Source organism: Callionymus lyra, chromosome 5 (assembly GCF_982586985.1).
Source record: "Callionymus lyra chromosome 5, fCalLyr1.hap1.1, whole genome shotgun sequence".
Lineage (NCBI taxonomy): Eukaryota > Metazoa > Chordata > Actinopteri > Syngnathiformes > Callionymidae > Callionymus > Callionymus lyra.
In genome coordinates, this window is record NC_141822.1 from 29,752,055 (window position 1) to 29,770,486 (window position 18,432).

General features: G+C 43.8%; 1 protein-coding gene across 4 annotated transcripts in view; it reads right to left on the minus strand.

Annotated features, from left to right (window-relative positions):
• Window positions 1-18,432, minus strand: part of agap1 (ArfGAP with GTPase domain, ankyrin repeat and PH domain 1) — a 45,255-nt gene that overhangs the window by 2,744 nt on the left and 24,079 nt on the right. For 3 of the 4 annotated variants that reach the window (XM_087791814.1, XM_087791812.1, XM_087791811.1), the window contains 8 exons: window positions 15,059-15,163; window positions 13,093-13,261; window positions 12,741-12,884; window positions 10,633-10,794; window positions 6,457-6,611; window positions 6,166-6,256; window positions 5,858-6,080; window positions 77-332 (listed from right to left, as the gene is read on the minus strand). In XM_087791814.1, coding sequence (XP_087647940.1) covers window positions 77-332; window positions 5,858-6,080; window positions 6,166-6,256; window positions 6,457-6,611; window positions 10,633-10,794; window positions 12,741-12,884; window positions 13,093-13,261; window positions 15,059-15,163 — 1,305 coding nt within the window. Of the gene's footprint in view, window positions 1-76; window positions 333-5,857; window positions 6,081-6,165; window positions 6,257-6,456; window positions 6,612-7,797; window positions 8,154-10,632; window positions 10,795-12,740; window positions 12,885-13,092; window positions 13,262-15,058; window positions 15,164-18,432 lie in introns of those variants that run through there. The other variant, XM_087791813.1, reaches the window with a different exon arrangement.

Below are 18,432 nucleotides of genomic sequence, written 5' to 3' on the forward strand. Positions count from 1 at the left end.
ATGCTCAACGCTTGCTCTAATGGCTACGTTCAAAGATTTTTAGCCAACTACTAGAACCAGAGACAGTGTCACGTACCCAGATAAGCAGCTGCGTGATCACCACGTTTCCCTTGCGCCCGCTGAGGTGCAGCGCGTTGCGTCCGTCTCCGTCTCCGCACGTCTCGTTCACCTGCTGCCGGCTCCCGTGAGCCAGGAGCAGGACCACGAGGCGCAGGTCCTCCTCGGCCGTGGCTCGCAGGAGCTGCTGCCCGAGCGGCAGATCCGTGCCAGGAAGCGACGCCAGGAACAACCGCTGCTCGTACTTTGCCCGGATCCAGCGCTCGCGCTCCTCCCTGGGGGCGGAAGACGACGTTAGAATAACCGACGTGGATTTTAGGAACGGCAGTCAGATTAAATAAAGGCCCTTGTCAGCCATCCCGGGCATTATTAGGTCACATGAAGAAGACGGCAGCCGGAGCCACGGGGACGGAACATGCTGGCGTAAGTGAGACACGCAGGGGAAACAGGACGACATTGTCCAATAATGAAGTGTGATGAACTGCTGATCTTTTTAATCCATCGCTCCAAGACTCTAATCTGCTCTAATCCTGAGATGTAAACATGAGACCATTGATCCCACTGGGATTATTCAGGCTCAGAAGAGGAGGGGGGGGGTTGAGCTGTCCCTTCTTGCCCTTTTTCTCCAGCACTGAGGAGCAATCAAGTGTGTGTGTGTGTGTGTGTGTGTCGATTGCAACAGTAGAAAACATTAGGATGCTGGATAAAGGGGGTCCCCAGCGCACATGGACTAACACAGAAATATCAAAACTTAACCAAGGACTTTGATGAGCCATTAAAGTGAGATTATGTTGGAAACAAAATCCTATTTATAACGCACACGCTTGTGTTAACATGCTAGCATACCAATACTGCTAGTCATGGGTTTTAGAAAAATCATAATTTTCATGATTCGTACATTTAAAAAAAAAGGTCTTGCTCACCATGATTTAAGAGTTGATCAATTGAGATCATAGACAATAAAAGACGAGCTCAGATGATTAGCAGATGGATTTAGAGCAGACTCTTCTCTGGTCTTTGAAAAGAATGAATCAAAAGTGTCTGATGGTCCTGTGAGGGTCTGAGGTGCTTTACTAGGGAGGGAAGGGGGCGACGGTCGGTGTGGGAACCTGAAGAATGTCATTAACTCTCTTCCTGGAGGTGCAAGTGTGTGTGTTTGGGGGCGTGGCCAGAGGTAGCTAGCATCACGGAATGTCCATGAAGTTTTCCTTCCTGCCAACAGAGTGTGTGTGAGACGGAGGGCAGTGACCAGGCAGAAGACCACGGCCCACAGAGCCCGGACAAAGACGGGAGGAGTGTGTGCGTGTCTTTGTGTGTGTGTGCCCAGCAGGACTCCGGCCTTCTGTCCGTCACTAAAGGAAATGTGAGGACGCAGGAGACGCATGACTTCATTTACCACGGCGGTTGCTAAGAGGCCGAGACATACACCAGAGTGTGTGCATGGACGCTCCTCGATCACACACTGAGACATGTATTTCTATTCTCTTGTTTTGTATTTACGCTCAGTTTTACCACGATGCTGCTCCAAGTAGTACGGATGTTGGAGTGTGCTACTAATATGTGTGTATAGGTGTGTGTGTGAGTTATATCTTATTTTGATGACTGTACAACTGCAACATTTATAGCTACATGTTTAGTAGCTTTATACAGAATATGTGTGTGTGTGTGTGTGTGTGTGTGTGTGTGTGTGTGCGCGAGATAGTGTGTGTTTGTGTCGCACAAACAGTGACTCTCTGTCATCTCGATCTAACGAGTCTTGAAAACACAAGTCTGGACACTAGAGAAGCTAATTGCACTAATTAACCACACAGTGCGAGTGTGTGTGTGTGTGTGTTTGTGTGTCAAGATGTGTTAACATGCGCACACAATCATATTTATGTGCTAATGTGTGCGAGTGTCTTTTCACATCCCATTAGACAGAACGCTGTTCCCCGGCACTGATGCATGCTGGGTAGATAATTAAACACGGGTCTGACACATAATCACACACAGGCCCAGAGGCTGAAGGTGTGTGTGTGTGTGTGTGTGTGTGTGTGTGTTTTATGAAAGAGGAAATAATAAGCCAAAGAAGCAAACCTGCATATCAAAGTTTAACAGCTTCTAATCCTCCATTACGACCACGCAGCTGCTAATTTGCTAACAAAGCACTAGAAGGAATCATTTCCTTTCGTGAGACAATTAAACAACAAATCTCACTCGGAAACAACAGTTTCATTCAGAAATCAGACTTTACACTCTGGTTGGATTTGTGAAGCTTTGACAAACCTAGCAGATGATTTGGCAGGTACACATGTTTGTCACTCAAAGATTGCAGCCTGACTGACGGCTTCACACCTATACGTGTGCGTACACAGGCATGTGTGCAACACACACATGTTTCTATGAAATAAAGATGGACGCACAGGGGGCGGGGCCACGCGGCATCTTTCTGGTCTAATTAGCTCCCTCATTAAAGGATTAATGGCTGCGGAGTAACAGCAGCTCAGTGTCTCACTGACACCATGATTCTATCACAGGGTGGCGCTGCAATGAGCTGAGACGCCCAAAATACCTACTCTTTCCTCCGACTCTGGACCTGAGACTTTTTTATTTAAATACAGAAACCAGAGTCTGAAATCAATTAGCCTTTGCAGAGTGGGTCATTAGCCGCCCTCGGATGGACACGGGTAATTATAGCGGGGAGAGGCGAGGGGAGCGGGGGTGTAAATTAGAGCGGGATGAGTGGGAGTGGGACGGAGGAGAGAGCGGGGAACGCTCGAGTGACGGCAGGAGAAGAAGAAAATGATCCGTAATCGTTTAGAAGCAGTAGGAGCGTTCGGATAGTTAATTAACCGTCGTCATGGTAACACGATGGAGGGTCACATTCTGATCGGGAAAACACAGATATGACTTTAAGGAACACGAGTTTGGACCTTTGGTTGTAGCGATAAGACGTGGCCTCTGGAGAGGGTGGTGGTACTATATTCAATGACAATAAATCAAATATCACTGTACTAGCAACTACATATTTACTGCACAGAGAAACAAAACTAGTTTTCTCACTTGTAACAAGAAAGGGATTTGATACACCTGCATAAAGACATTTTGATGATTTTGATATGTAGACTTGGCTCCGTCCGTCATTCACAGGCTTGAGGAGTCATATTAATGCTGTAATTCTAATGTGTTGGATTATTTGATTGCTAACTTTATTGGTCTAAGATCATCAACCCTGTGTCTAAAACATGAACTGAATCCGTCTGAATTCATTAGCGCACACACACACACACACACACACACACACAAAAGTGGCCCCTCCCCCACTTGCCAATTACCCGGGGGAGAGAGGAGGAGGAGTCCGATTGCCGTTATTTATTTCCTCATTATTAAATAGAGAGTGAAGTTGGGGGCCGAGGAGGAGGATACATACACTCGAATTAAACCCACATTTATTTATTTATGTGCTTTTAACATGATCGTCGTGACAATGATTGGCGCATGTCGGCCGTAAATTAGAGGTCTCATTAGCGAGCCGGGGGGACAGCAGCAAGCAGTCATGTATGAAAACTACGTCCATTAGCACTAATTTAATAATACAAAAAAGTCTTGATGAAGATGAGGGACCATTATAATCTACCGCCAGTCAATCATCCTGATAAGTCATTCGATCATCCAGCGGAGCATCTACTGTCGCCACATATTTGCTACTTTGATAGGTGAATAAAACGTATAAAAGACGCATCTCAAAATAAAGATTATTCTAATTTTTGAATGGATATTCAAATAACTGCTCATCATTGTGAACATTCTAGTGTTTAAATGTCTCCGTCAGTGCGTGGCGATCGCATGACGAGGCGGCGGCTCTACGGGGGGACCCTCTTGCTTCTGACCCAGGGGGGCAATTATTCTTCGCTCCTGAGGCCCACCCCTGGCCCCATCGATGCCCTGACAAGGGAGGGTCATACCTGAACTCTGATCTGAATTACTCATTTTAAATCGGTTAGTGATCCCTTTCCTCGTCACACTGACACGCTTACTTCCCTCAATCAAACAAGAGCATTTCAAACTCTGAAAATGTCCTTAAATCAACAATTGACGAGAAAACATTCACAGTTTGTGTGTCGTTTTTGTCAACTGAAGGCATTTCATGTCCTGTAGGTTTTTTAGCTAATAAGATTATATATGCAAGTTTAAATTGTGTGCCAAAGAAGAATCTTCTTGATTTTTAACGCGTCAAAAAAGGTCAAAGGTTACTGGTTGACAAGGTCGTGAACATGAACAAAGCAGACGAAATCCAACAGAAATTGGTTGTGTCGTGGGATTTACCTTTTGGATTTGGGTTTCAGGGGTTCCAAATTAAAAGTTAATTTAGAGAAGTTAAAGGTCACACGGGTGGACTGGATGGGGGCAAGATTAGCATGGCTGTCACAGAGTGTCCACTAAATGGCCAGGGTGTAAGGAGGCGTGGCCCGGGGCAGCTGCACTAATGAGACACTCCACAGATAATTAAAGGGATGAGGAGACCGTGAGGGTGGCGGCGGCGGGCAGTGTGCCCAAAGTTAGCAGCCTCCTCTGCACCCCAGGGGGGCGGCGTCAGCTGCAGTGTTGACACCAGTGATTGTGCCAGTGTAGGTGATGACAGTGACACCGCGGGCCACTGGGTAAACAGCAGCGTTTAGACGTCGGCAGCAGTCCAAGTGCATTTGAAAATGCTGAAAGTTCGGGCTCCGCCCACTGCTGCTGCGATAATCCAGACTTCAGACTGTACGAGTGATGATAGTGAATTAGTAGAAGATTTGTCAATAATGGATTCAATGTAAAGCAAAACTAATCGAAAATTTTAAAGTACAGGAAAACAAACTAGAATACTAAAAATTATAATAATAATAATTAATACTTTTATATAAAGTGGCTTGTCATTTTGAAAAAACATCTACTTTCATATGAGGGAAAAAGGGTCTTAAAAGTTGTTTTCTATTTTATATTATTGTAAGTATTTTTTAAATAAAGAATCTCAATTTTTAGCATTGTACTGAGGTTAAATCTAATTTTATGAGCCAATGAAATAAACATAATAAAGCACTTAAATCTTTTGTGTATTTTCTTCCTCTTTAACATTACCTTATTCTCTCCTACTTCTATAAGTGTAGAAGTTATTTTTTTATTCCTAACCTTCATTTTCTCCTCTTTGATCCGACGAAACCTTAACAAACCTCTCTTCCTAAATCTCAACGCAGGAGGGAGTTGAGATGCAGACCTTCACGGACCGAGCCGGGGATGGAACAGGGGAGGGGAGGTGCGGCTGGAGGCCATATTTAACATCATCAGCATGATAATTAATGTGAGGATCATTAAATCAGCCGTTCGCTAAATGAAACCTCGTCGTCCATTAGTCACAGAGGAGACCACCGAGGGGAAGAGGGGTAGACCCCACCCTCCATACCTCTTCTGTACTGACTAAACATGAAGAGCAATCCTGCCACATTCAATAAAATCATCGACTTTAAACTCCTTTTTCCTTTCTACATTAAGGAAGCTACATCACTGGAGAAATACCCTCTTCGTAGATGTTTTGTCCATTCAAATATGTTGGCTTTGTCAGTATATGTTATATGAAAGTGTGTTTATGAGACGATAGGATCTACTTCTCTCGTCCAGACAATCATTAGTAAAGAAAATCCTAACACTGATGCTAGTTAACCATCATTTGTTTTGATGGCAGTTGATAATTAGCTTACAATTGTGAGCTCACACACACACACAATCATGTTCGCTGGGACAAAACAAAATATTCTCAAATTTGGTTCCCTTGGGAAAATACCTCGAGGCGTCAGGGCCGGGCTTCATGCGTCCGTTGGCGTCAGCCTCCCATACACTGTTGGCCAGCTCGTTTCCTATCGCCGTCATCACCTTGATCAGTTCTAATGGCCACTCGTCCAAGTCCAGCGATCGGACCCGGGACAGATGCGTGCCCAGATTCCGGTGGATGCCCGAGCACTCGATGCAGATGAGGGCACCCAAGTTCAGACTGGCCCAGTCTGGGTCTGAAACACGACAGAATGAAAATTGTGAAATGTTGCCAACATATGTTTGTTGGTGTAAAGTCACAGCTGGGTTTCAATAACCTACTTGGAGTGTCGCAGTCAGCACAGCGGGTGTTTCCATTGATACTCCTGATGGACTGAAGTGCCAGAGCCTCCGATTGGCTCGTCAGTCGCGACTGAATTAGAAGAAGAGCCAAAGTTAATTATAAAATGATGATACAAAACAATGACTTAAGGAGTCTGTATGTGCAAAGAGTGAGAAATAAAGTCCATGTTTAAGTTAGTTTTGCACTTAAGATTGTGTTTTTACAATACATTTTGTAACAACTTTTTTTAATCAAATGAATTCGGTGAACAGAAGATTATGACCACCTACCTTGTTCTTAGCAGACTCGCAAGATTGCAGACTGGCCAGAATCTGACTCTCAATTAGTTGCACCCATGAGTCCCTCTCCTCGTATGATGTGGCCTCAAAGTTCCACACCTGCCCACTCAAGGAAACGATGGTGAACTCCAGGTTCTCCTCAGCCTCTGTCAGAAAAAGTAGATGAAGAGAAAGTTTGAGAAAAATCCCTAAAGTGAAAGAAAACTGTGCTGCAAGTGATCCTATCGAAAAGATTTTGGGGCATTTAAAGTCGACTTGAAGCTTTATTTGTAATTTAAAAAGAAAAAAAAAAGGGACAGAGAAATGGTATTAGAGACAGGAAGTTCTTGATGAAATCTCAGCAACATAAAGGCTGTTCAAGGTAAATTTATAAGAATATATTGTCTTCTTACATTTCAAGCTCAGATCAACAATTAGTGACATAGTTATTTGATTGTACGGAAAATTCAAAGTGTAAACTGGACTAAACAGTATCGTCCTGTATGTCGGTCCTAGCTGGAATTTACTGCTTAAAACCTTCTATATCTTTTGATTCGATGAGATTTCTCTGCACCCGAGTCTCCATGCACAAGTGTATCATGAACAAATCTTAATGAAAACATGACGGCAGCGATGGCTGGCTAAGGCAGAGCTCTGGTAATTATTACAAATGCTCTCGGCTACTGTTGCATGGCTTTCGTGGAGTGCCGGCGAGGCAATTTGTGAACTCTGACACGGGCAACCTTTCCGCAGTAGAAACACAACAAAACCAAACATCGAGCATTTACAGGAGGCAGGGAGGGGGTGCATAGGTGGCGGGCCGACCCAGGAGGCAGACGGGGGAGGGAGTGTGGGGTGACAGCGGAGGTGGGCCTCGGGGAACTCAAATTATAAGGCTTAAATGTCAGCGCACACAGGATCGCTTGCCGACACGGATCATTACTCGCAATATTATTCTGGGCCTTTTACAACTTTAATAACCTGGAAAATATCGCAGACGACGTTGGGACTTCTGAAGAAAGAAAATTATACACTTCTATTTGAGACCTAGAGAGACAGAAGGGGGTTTGGAGGGAAATTGTCAAAACAGAACAACACCTTTAAAGTGTTGGATGAAGGCAAACCATTTGTAGCATTTATCATTAGCATATTAGCATCTAATATAACCTGGCGGCTCAAATAAAATCAAACCCACATCAATAAATAAAACGTGTTCAACTGGAATGACAACTTCTCAATGAACAAGACGCCATCAAACAACACATCATCGGGACTGAAGGGAAGACAGGACGGTGAGGCGTGCCTCCCTGCAGGAGGTGGGAAGTGTTGATTCAACACTCACAGGTGAAGAGGCTGGTTCATGTGACTCAGGAACAGACCAATGTGTCCACCGCACAAGTGAAACAAACACACGGAGAGCATCACGTAAGCACAAGGGTAGCCATTTACGCATCAGAGGGAGTTCAAACAGGATAGAATTCACAGAAATTCTTCTCAAGTTTGAACTGTGACGTCCTCCAACGCCGCAAATCGCTGCTTACTAGAGAATGATGACTCCAACCCTGCAGCATAGCAGGGACGTTGGGTGGGCCTCGCCTGTCTGCCAGATGCCCACCAGCGCAGTTTTTTACCTTCCGAGCTGTGCCGACTGTTGGCGTAAATGCTGCGCAGGCTAGCGACCCGATTTAGTTTCCATGCTTTACGCTTGGCTGCGACAATAGGAAGAAACAAAAACGGACGAGAAAACAAGAGAAAGGGGGTCACATGTCAACAGAAGCCAGGTTGTTTTACGAAGGAAGCCACTTAATCCTGATCATCAGCATGTTTCCATGTCTACAGTAGAGAGCCTGTTCTGGACAAAACAAGTTATTGGTTGTATAAAATCAAAACAATGATGCATGTTGGTAGGATTATGAAATGTACCAATATAGGAACTACATATACACACTGTAGCTCATAAGCAAAATGTAGCTGATAACAGAGGGTCAATTATGTAAGATTTAACATGTGATAATGGTTGTATTACAGATTATAAGATGGTTAGTAGACGGCACAGGAAATACGTGATGGTGTCATGACAGTGATGGCTTTATCTGAATCATTAAAGATAAAGAGAAAGAGAGTCATGTTTAATGTGTGGTTTTGTTTAGGGGAGTAAATCTGGATCAAATCCTCAAACAGTGACATTTAAGAACACTAGGCTGGCGATGTCACATCAACCTCTTGACCGCTGTAATATTGTTCACCCCTGAGGCAGCGGCCAGTGACTGACAACCAGGCGCACAAAATCCCAGAACCCATATTGTAAATTAAAAAACCTGCTTTCATAAACACATGTTCGAAATGGAGCTTATTTGTAAACAATGAGATGATGCAAAAACTAAAGTCGTCCGTTAAAGAAGACACAGAAACGTTGCATATATCTGAAAAACCTGGATTCTTAAGCTGCACAGAAGGAATTCACGTTCACTCTCTTCTTCCTCCGCAGGTGACTTTTGACCCTGCGGTTGTAGATCAAAGCATTTTATCGAGTGTCGTCTTCACCTGCGACGCAAGTTTGCTGGTTGACAAATCAAAAGTCTGAGCTGGAATGTCTGAGCGACCTGCAGAGGAGCAACATCAAACACCTGTGTGTGTGTTTGTGTGTGTGTGCGAGTGTGTGAGAGCGCCAGGTGGACTTTCAAAGGTCTTGGGGGCAGGAAAGGAATCAAACCGCAGCTCGTTAGCGAGGAGTGGAGGATGATCTGATCTATGGGGGCAAGAAAGAGGCTCAGTCCCTTCCAGGTGTGATTAAAAGAACCATTGGGGTGAAGAGCCCACTTCAAGACTTCAAACGTCTCTATTGTCGTCCGATTGGTTGCTCATTAATGAGCACTGTGGCAGTGATGAGCCCGGGTGGGCGGGGCTAACCTTGACCCATCAACATATGATACTGGGGGGATCATGATGCAGGGATCAAGGTGTCGTGTCTGATACAGTGACTTAACGTGAATGATTTAAAAGTGAAAAGTATATTGTTATTATTCTGGGTCAGAGTTGAGATGTGTTCTCCAAGCAACACCTGCCAGAAAACAACAGAACAATCTTTCTTCTTCATCAGCAACGACATGTCAAGCAGATAAATCTGCTTCTCGTCTCTTTCTGTGAAATGTCAACTCTTGTAGGTGAAACTGTGGTGTCACAATTTTAAGAATGATGCAAACGACATAAATCAATGTTGGTTAAGAAGTGCTCATATATCTAACTGGCGATAAGTGCCATCAAAGAATGGGACGTTTTTTGTGGTTCTACCTGGGTGGGGGCGAGACTTCGGTGGGCGTGTGGCCCTCATGAATTAGCACGAGCTTCACTCTGACACAATGATACTTCACCGGCTCGCCGCGGCTGACAGGCGAAGCCACCGCGGAGGGGCTACTCGGTGCTTAACGGCTAAATTGGGAGTCTGTTAGTGAATAATGGAAGTGACACAGCTGATAAAAGATTTTGCACATGTAGAATATTGATATCAGTTAAACCTGCTTGTGAGCTACGCCACACACACACAAGCACACACAGGCACTTCAAGTGCTGGGTGATAAAATATCTGGAGAAAAAGTTAAACTGAGTGAAGTGCTGCTAAGAAAGAAATATAAATAGGTGCAAGTGTGGTACTTGCTTTAGGGAAACTAGTAATCATGTTGCTCAAATTACTATATATACAAACATAAAAGTAAGAACAGCAGGGAAGAGAAGGGAAAGAATTACATATAACATATAGAATAAACAGAGTGAAGAAAGAAAGCTTGAAGAAAAAATGCAGAAAATGGAAGGTATAGAAAAATAAAAAAATAATTGAAGATGGCTCCAGAGATGGTAGCAAGAAAAGGGAGGAAGGAGGGAGTGAAACGTATAAGGAAACGGACAATTGAAGAAGAAATATATCGAGGAGATAAAAGGCGGAGCAGAAGTGTCGATCTGTCTCTGTGAGAACTGCTCGCATCGTCAGCTGCTTGATGAAAAACTGAACACACACATCTGTTCATACAAGAGTGTGTCTGTGAGAGACATGAGAAGACCTGGTAACATCAGGGTCCATTTCAGCTCATCCCTCTCAAACATATTGTAACATTCGTTTAATATAAGCATGAAATAAATAAACAATAGAGACATCAGGAGGAAAGAAAGGGCCAAAGAACCCGAGGATGTTACCTTCAGCAGTACCAGAGAGTCCGTCTGCACGGAAGTTGCTCGTGCTCTTCTTCCGCCTGTGTTTTTTGCGGTTGGCGTGTGGCGAAGGCGGTGGTTCCATCTTTGGATTGATGGCGCTAGAGAGACTGGGACTGGAGCAGATCGGGTCACCCAAAACCAGGTCTGGAATGACAATAAAAGGAAGTGATTATTGTGCGAAAATGTGGGTCTGAGATTGAAGTACATTCGGCTAATGGTTCGTCACTTTCTTGAATATTTTTAAAAAACGCTTTGCACTCGATTCCTGAACAATACAGCTCTAGTTAGTGCCTTCCACTTTAAATGTAATCCCCCTTCTCTTCCTCACCCCTCTCATCGTGCTGCCATCTCCTCTCTACACTTCTATGCAAAACTGAACCAAACTCATTTCCCATCATCATCACATGGTCGCAGACAGCTGCAGAGCCGACGTTTCTCTGTGGACGCTCCACAAGCGCCGGTCGAGGCCTGGAGGAGAGACATCACTTAGCCATCATTTAGTTTGAGCTGGAGTGGAAAAATGTGAGAATGGATTGTCGCTGACAGGACCATGTTCTGAGCGGGAATTAAGGCCGCTTGGAGGAGCCCACCCCCACCCATCCCCCTCAGGTTGATGACAATGGTGCCACATCAACCGCAGACACCAGCTGCTCTGAATGATCAATTTAAGTGGCAAACACAAATCACCAAATCTTTAATAGTTATAATTAACGAGTTATCATTTTTAAGAAGAATCACACATACTCGTATCAATTAAAAAACACAATCATATTTGTCTAAAAATGACAAAACAATTTACCAAAATATTCACTGGTAACATCAACAGAAATGTGCGTGACACAAACGTTTCACAGCTCTAAATGTTATATTAAGGAGAGCTCAAGGCTGAAACACTGATGCCATCACTGTCAGGGAAACTCATCTTCACAGCAGCTGTGAGAGGCTTCGACGGCTGTCAATCTACCAGCACACGTGAATTGACATCGTGTCCGCGTGCTTGATATAGACAGTTGTGTGTGTCGGCTGTTCAATCCTTGTAAATGTCATGCTGTAAATGTGATGTAACCTCCTTATACCTTTGCAATGATTTTTATTGTGAATTGTACAATACAAACTAGAGGGAAATTCAACATCCTTGGTTTAGAACAATAAAGTATTACTGAGATCTAAAGTGTTGTTTACTTCCTTTTACTGCCATCTATGGAGTCAAATCACTCTGAAACATTCAAAGTGGGAAACGTGATCTTAGAATTTAAACACATTTTTGAATAATACTCAATGAGATGCTTTTGAGACAAATTTACTCCATTGTTTTTATCCACTTTTGCAATGTTTTTTCAAATTTATTAAGTATTAAATTAAGTATTTTGGTCGACACACACACAGTCAGACTCAATTTCTTAACCAGAGCAGCAGTTTATTACGATTCCATTGTTTGTGCTACAATATGTATTAATTGATGGCAATCAGGGAGTTTTATTTGATTGATTTATTTATTTATTTATTTTTTTTCTCTTTTTATTTACATACCTTCACCAGTTACAATGCAGTACATGTAAACTGTAACAGTCACAGAATACAATTGTATTGTCCATTCTGTGGTGGGGCATCCATTGTCCATCAACAGTTTTTCATAAACAACTTAGTTGTTGGATAAATGTTGGACCCAATAAAACCAGAGTCGCACAGTCTAGTTTTGTATGTGATGCAAAGCAGGTTGTTATTTACAATTTTAGTTTGAACCTGGTCTATGCTAACAGTGCGACTCTGGTTCCCTGCCAAGAGCTCATGATAACTCACAGTGGCAAGGAAAAACTTCCTGTAAGAGGCAGAAACCTTGGAAGGACCGGACTCGAGGCAGGCAGTCTCCTTCGCAGTTTTATTTGATTTAAAGCAATAAAGTACTTTTTTAAATTTTTACTGAAGATTATTTTTTCTCCAGCCGTTTTTGGTTGAATACAAACTTGGAATATCAAGTGGTCTTGTACTATCCAACAGTGAGACTTCAAAGAAAATGGTTGTTTTTTTTATCATAATGGGTGATGGCAAACAAAAATGAGTGTCCAGTTTGTGTTGTTGGTTTATCTCACCATTTGCAATTACTGTGGCATCCGTCCACTGGTCGGCGCTGGAGACGGAATAAGATCGTTGATGCATCCCATCCACGCCACGACTGTTAAACGACACCAGGTTGATGCCGCTGGTCACCTGAGATGCTGATGTGCTGTTTGAAACTGAACATGAAAAACACATGACACCACATTCATCAACCATGAAGACAAATATGTTTTTGTAAAACACGCCGTACAAGTTTAGATTTTCAACATTGTTGTGTCAATTCTCCTCTTTATTGTGTCTTTACAGAGTCACCTCCGGAGAGGCACGTTACATTCTCCTGTCTTTCCTCTCTTCAGCATCAGCCTAGTTGAACTTAATTCTCACCTGAATTTTGTCCGAGCTGCAGGTTGCTCATTTCTTTGGTCAGCCCATTGGTTTTGGGACTCTGTGCGACCGCACAAGTGGACACTGCTCTTGGTGGTCTCTTCCCAGGGACCTTGACAGTAGTCCGCAGCAGATCGATCTCTTTGCCGTGGATGTTTTGCATGTAGTCCTGAGAGAAAAGGAACATAATGTCTTGTAAACCTTTCAACAATGTTTTGCATTAAGGAGTTTTCAGTAAAAATATTGGTTTACAAAATGTCCTTTAGGTTTTATTCTCTGCTCAATTAGAATAACATTGAGAACCCAAATACTGTCGGACGAGGTCACACGTACTTCTTGAAATAAAACACCTAAAACATATTAAAATATACTAGAGCATGTGTTTCGACAAACAGAAACACATGCAATAATCTCTCTAATTGCAGCTCCTTCTCTGGACCTTAATTGGCGTCTCCGTCGTTATGCTAACAGCTTGTGTCCCAAGCGTATTACTCGACAGCGCACATTACAAATCCTTGAATCACACACAAGCAAACAAAGACAAGATAATCCTTAAAGAACCATTCAAGTGCTCCACTGATTGGCTCCGCCCACTCACAGACGAACCAGCATATTATCCACACAGCAGAATCTCTTAAAGCTCAGAACAAAATGAGTGAATTATATAAATGCTAATGACTTCTAAGATGCTCGGTCTGGATTCCTGTGGGAGTTCAGGCTGCTCTTGAACCAGAGGGAGAAGTTAAACAAGGACTGGATGGTAAACAGTCAACTCTGGACTTTTTCTTTACGTCTCCTCTTAAACCCGAGACACATGAAAACTATGATTTGATATTAGATATAGTTTCATCTTAAATCAATTTAACTATGCATCAGTTGAATTGATAAAACCATGTTAGAGAGGACACTGGTAAAGACCCTCATTAGCGCCTCTAAATCGCTGATTGATCGCAGCAGAAATCTAATTATGTTCTTAAATCCTCTCCAACACTTGAGCTCCAGTCGAGTGTTAGGATCACACACTTCCTCTCCAAGCTCGCCGCCACCTCACACGCTGCTCACAGCCCCCCGACCCCTCCTGAATGCCTCCCACTGCTGCAGCTTGGCTGACAAAAGGCCAATTCAAAGCCAAGTGCTCTGGACGGCATCTTAACAAGCCACTGGAGAGTCCTCTAGCCCACAAACACACACAGTTGCGCGCACGCTGTCACACCTCCGACAGATTGACCACAGTAATTGAGTCTCCATTTGCACCAAGAAGGGATTTTATCATCTTTCGCGATGGATGATGTGTGTATCGACAGCAGGTGGGGACGAGTCTGTGTTGATAGCGCTATAAGTGTGTGTGCGAGTAAACTGTGTGTACTACTGTATGAACATGAGATTGCTGACAAGGGGAGAAACATGGATCCATACGGTCAAAGATGGATAGAGCGCTGTAGCAGCAGTAAAGGAGAAGAGGATGAAGCTGGTGAACATTAAAGAGGAAGTGATGAGCACCACAGTGAAGCTTTTTTTAATTTACAAACAAGCTTTACTTTTAGTCTTTTTTCACTTCTGACAAGGGTGTGTGCAGGTTTAGCATCTTCTAGATTTCTAAACAATTGTAGAATCATCACTGAGTAAACCTGTGCAAACTTTTGTGGAACACATTTTAAGCTTTTGTGCACCATGTAAATTGAGTAGGTTGAGTAGCATGTTTGCGAGTTCAAATGATCTTTTGTTAAATTAGCTTTTTAAACATCGTTCCTCTGTACAAACTCATTAATTAGCGCCTCTGATTGACTTTCATTAGATTATTGTCTGCAAACATGTAGATGGACGTGTGTGTGTGTGTGTGCGTAGCTGCGGGGCATTTGTGTGTTGAAGTGTTCATGATGAGTTTTAACCCTAATTTACTGCATCATCTGCTCTAAGTGATGGACTTCTATTAGTGTGTGTCTACGAGCTCAGGAGTGTTTCTTACGTGGAGACTCGGGTGATAAGTCAGCAGTCCGTTGTCGCACAGCGTCACATATTTCTTCTTCCACTCTTTGTTGAGCGACTTTCCACTCCGCTTCAGTAGCATTCCCTGTAACAAAACAAATAGGAAATCAAGTGAGTAAGAATAATCATGCAAGCAAATATCAAAATATTTGAGGAGACAAATGTGCATTGGTTCCTTTTGATTTGAATGAACTGAAGTGAATATACTTAAAGTGTGTGTTTTCCGAGGAGCCGTAACGAGCCCTAAACAACACTCGTCCGTGCACACATCGGGCCGAGGCCGGCCGGCTCCACCTACACTTCATCCGAGTCTCATTCATTAGGGGAGAGAGCAGGGAGGTCAGGGAGGAGGCGAAGGGGGATCAGAGTGGGGAGAGGGAGGGTGAAACTGTCCACTGATTAGCAATTACCGCAGCGCTGCCACGCGTGTCACTCCACTGGACCTCGACCACATTAACACGCCGACGCGGCGTTTAATAGAGTCCAGCGGAGAGAGGGAAGGGTGACGGACAAAAGACCGCCGCTCTCACCGCTCAGCTTTGATTAAAGCTCCAGCAGTGGTGGCGGTGGGTCGCAGCAGCGGTGGGTCAGGGTCGACCCTCAGCGAGGCAGGAGACGATGAGAAATCCGCCGTAATTGCACATGACATCACAACAGGCGGCGACCACGAGCATGTGAAGCTTATAATGATCGTCTCGTATTTAACGACATTTATGTTCCCGTAGACATAAGCAACTGATGCTCCCGGCGATTCCAGCTGATATGTTCGCGTGTGCAATTGTGTTGCCCGGACTTTATGTTTGTTTCTGCGAGTGTTAAATATGGACAAGAACATGCATTTATGATAAAAAGGCGAATGGGGGCAGTATCACCATTATAAATATAGTTATGTAGTGTAACGTACCAAACTATGCTAACAACCTTAACTCGCGATCTGGCAATTTGGATTTTATTTTTATGCTTGTATACTCCATTTAACCTGTGGAATAATGGAGAACAAAAAGCTCATTTAAAATGATCCATGACATGATTTTAATTTCTTATACTCATTTAAAAAACTCTGTTGTTCGTCTGACAAAACCCATTTTTAACATTTCTTGATGAATAATTGGAGGAAAGCAGGTTTTATTCCTGCTCATCTCTCACCAGCAGTGGTGTCACAGAAGAAGAAGAGGGTTTTTAAATATATCAAATATAAATACAATCTTTCAGACTGATGGTTTTCCCTCCCAGACGGGGCGAGACATCCGTCAGCACTCGACGACGCTAATTGAACACGGAAGCTTCTGATGGGTGATACGCTCCATCTTTTTGCTCGGCCCGGTCCGGGACACACACGTCGGCGCGCACACGCACACATGCATAAGGGGCATGACAGCTCACAAGGTCCCCACTCAGGGAAACAAATGTCCCAGATAAATACTGAGATTTACTCCGCCGCCTTGGTGAATGAAGTATTGAGGGGAAGTGATTCAGAAAAGGTCGCGAGCCGACGGCGGCAAGCGGATCCAGTCATTCGTTAGACGTCGAAAAATCAACCTCGGGCATTAAAGCAGCTAAAATGATCTTCAGGAAAAAAAGGGAACGCGAGGACTGAAATGGAAAATAACTGTTGACCAACTGCTTGCCAGCCAACAAATATTGTACTTCATTCCTGGTATCAGTCAAAGAAAGACCAGACTCTTCCTTTTTGATTGATAAGAGAAATACATCGCGTCTGAAGTGCTACGCTTCACAGATGAATCGTCGATGGAAAGTGTTGTCATACTGACGTATCGTCGCCATCGTGTTGTCACGCCGAGGTACCAAAGAAAAGGTCATCTGCTTAAAGAAAGGAGATGAGGTCATTTTTTAGGCGACGCGGTGGCGGCTGTGCGCACCTACAGGCTCGTGACTAAAGATCACATCACAGCGCTCCGAAGAATTAATGAACTTAAACTTCTTTATGTCACGTTGTTATGAAAAATGTTGGCCAATTTGAGGGGTGATAAGGGAGCGTTCCATTCTGCTGCCATTCACTGATACCCACTAATCTCCGGGCTAATCTCTCCATCACATACTATTCTCCCGGGATAATGGACTCGCCCTACACTCCTCAGGCGCCTGACAGCGGATTCAGGGGAAGATATGTTCCATCTAGACACGAGGAGGACCTCAGAGGCAGGAGAACTTTTGTGCAGAGAGGGGTCACCTAAATTAGAGGTGTCACAGGCAACCTTTGTCAGTAGGGTTGAGGAGACCATTATCACATTTCATCATCAGAGGTCATCCATCTTCTTGTCAGACTGGTGAGCTGTAGGTAAACATCGGCTTGACTGGATCAGAATGGGTCAATGTCCAGCACAAAGATCTTTGTTAATGTTGCTAGGTAACAACTTCAAGCATCTTCTTTGGCCACCATGTCCTGTCACCGACTTGAAACTTGACGGTTCTCTACGTAGAATTACATGTGCAAATTCAACATTTTTACTTTACACTAAAATCGTCAGCACTTTTCCTAAGAACAAGAAAATAAACAGTGAACAATAACTAAAGTGACATTTGGCGAGTGCTAGTAAAACAGTCGGAGACCTGAAGTTGATGACGCGGAGATGTGAAGGACAGAGAGACGACATCAAATAAAAAGAAGTCGTTCTGCTTAATTAATTACAAAATCAATTAACTCAACACCGCTGCTGTAGACGTGTCATTGTGGGGAACACGACGCCCCTAGTTCACGCACACCACTTGACTAACGGCACTATACTTTTACAGGGCGAGTCGGAAACACACATTTCCCCTCCTGTGGTCCGTTGAGACCACCTGGATCATGTCTAAGCGCATTGAAAAAAACATGATTGACGCTTGTAATTTCATTATTCCCAAAATAAAAAACCAGAAAATCTCATTTGCAGAGGTGCGTGTCAGAATTGTCATCCAGCCGAAACCTTTCCCGAGGAGATGGCGTCGGAGTCAGGAGGGGGCAGAGCCGCGTGCCCTCGTTAAGGCCTTGATAGCGGGTATTTAATTTGGGCCGTCTTAATTAGGAGCGCATTAATTTCATTAAAATCTTTGGCGGCTAAATGAAGCGGATTATGAGACATCTTTTATTGCCAAGCGTGAAATTACGGCCCGCCCGCTGCCAGCGGCGCCCACCGTAATCAATTACAGCGTAAATAACATTCCAGTCAAGTAGCGAGGGAGAGGGGGGAGGGGCAGGCCCGACACGACCAGCTGGCCACGCCCACTCATCTGCATACAACTACATCCTCGACACTCGTCATTATGTGTGTGTGTGTGTGTGTAAACATTTACGTGAATTTTCAGTTATCGTCTGCTGTGTTTATAGTTGTGAGGGTTGCAATGAAGTCGATT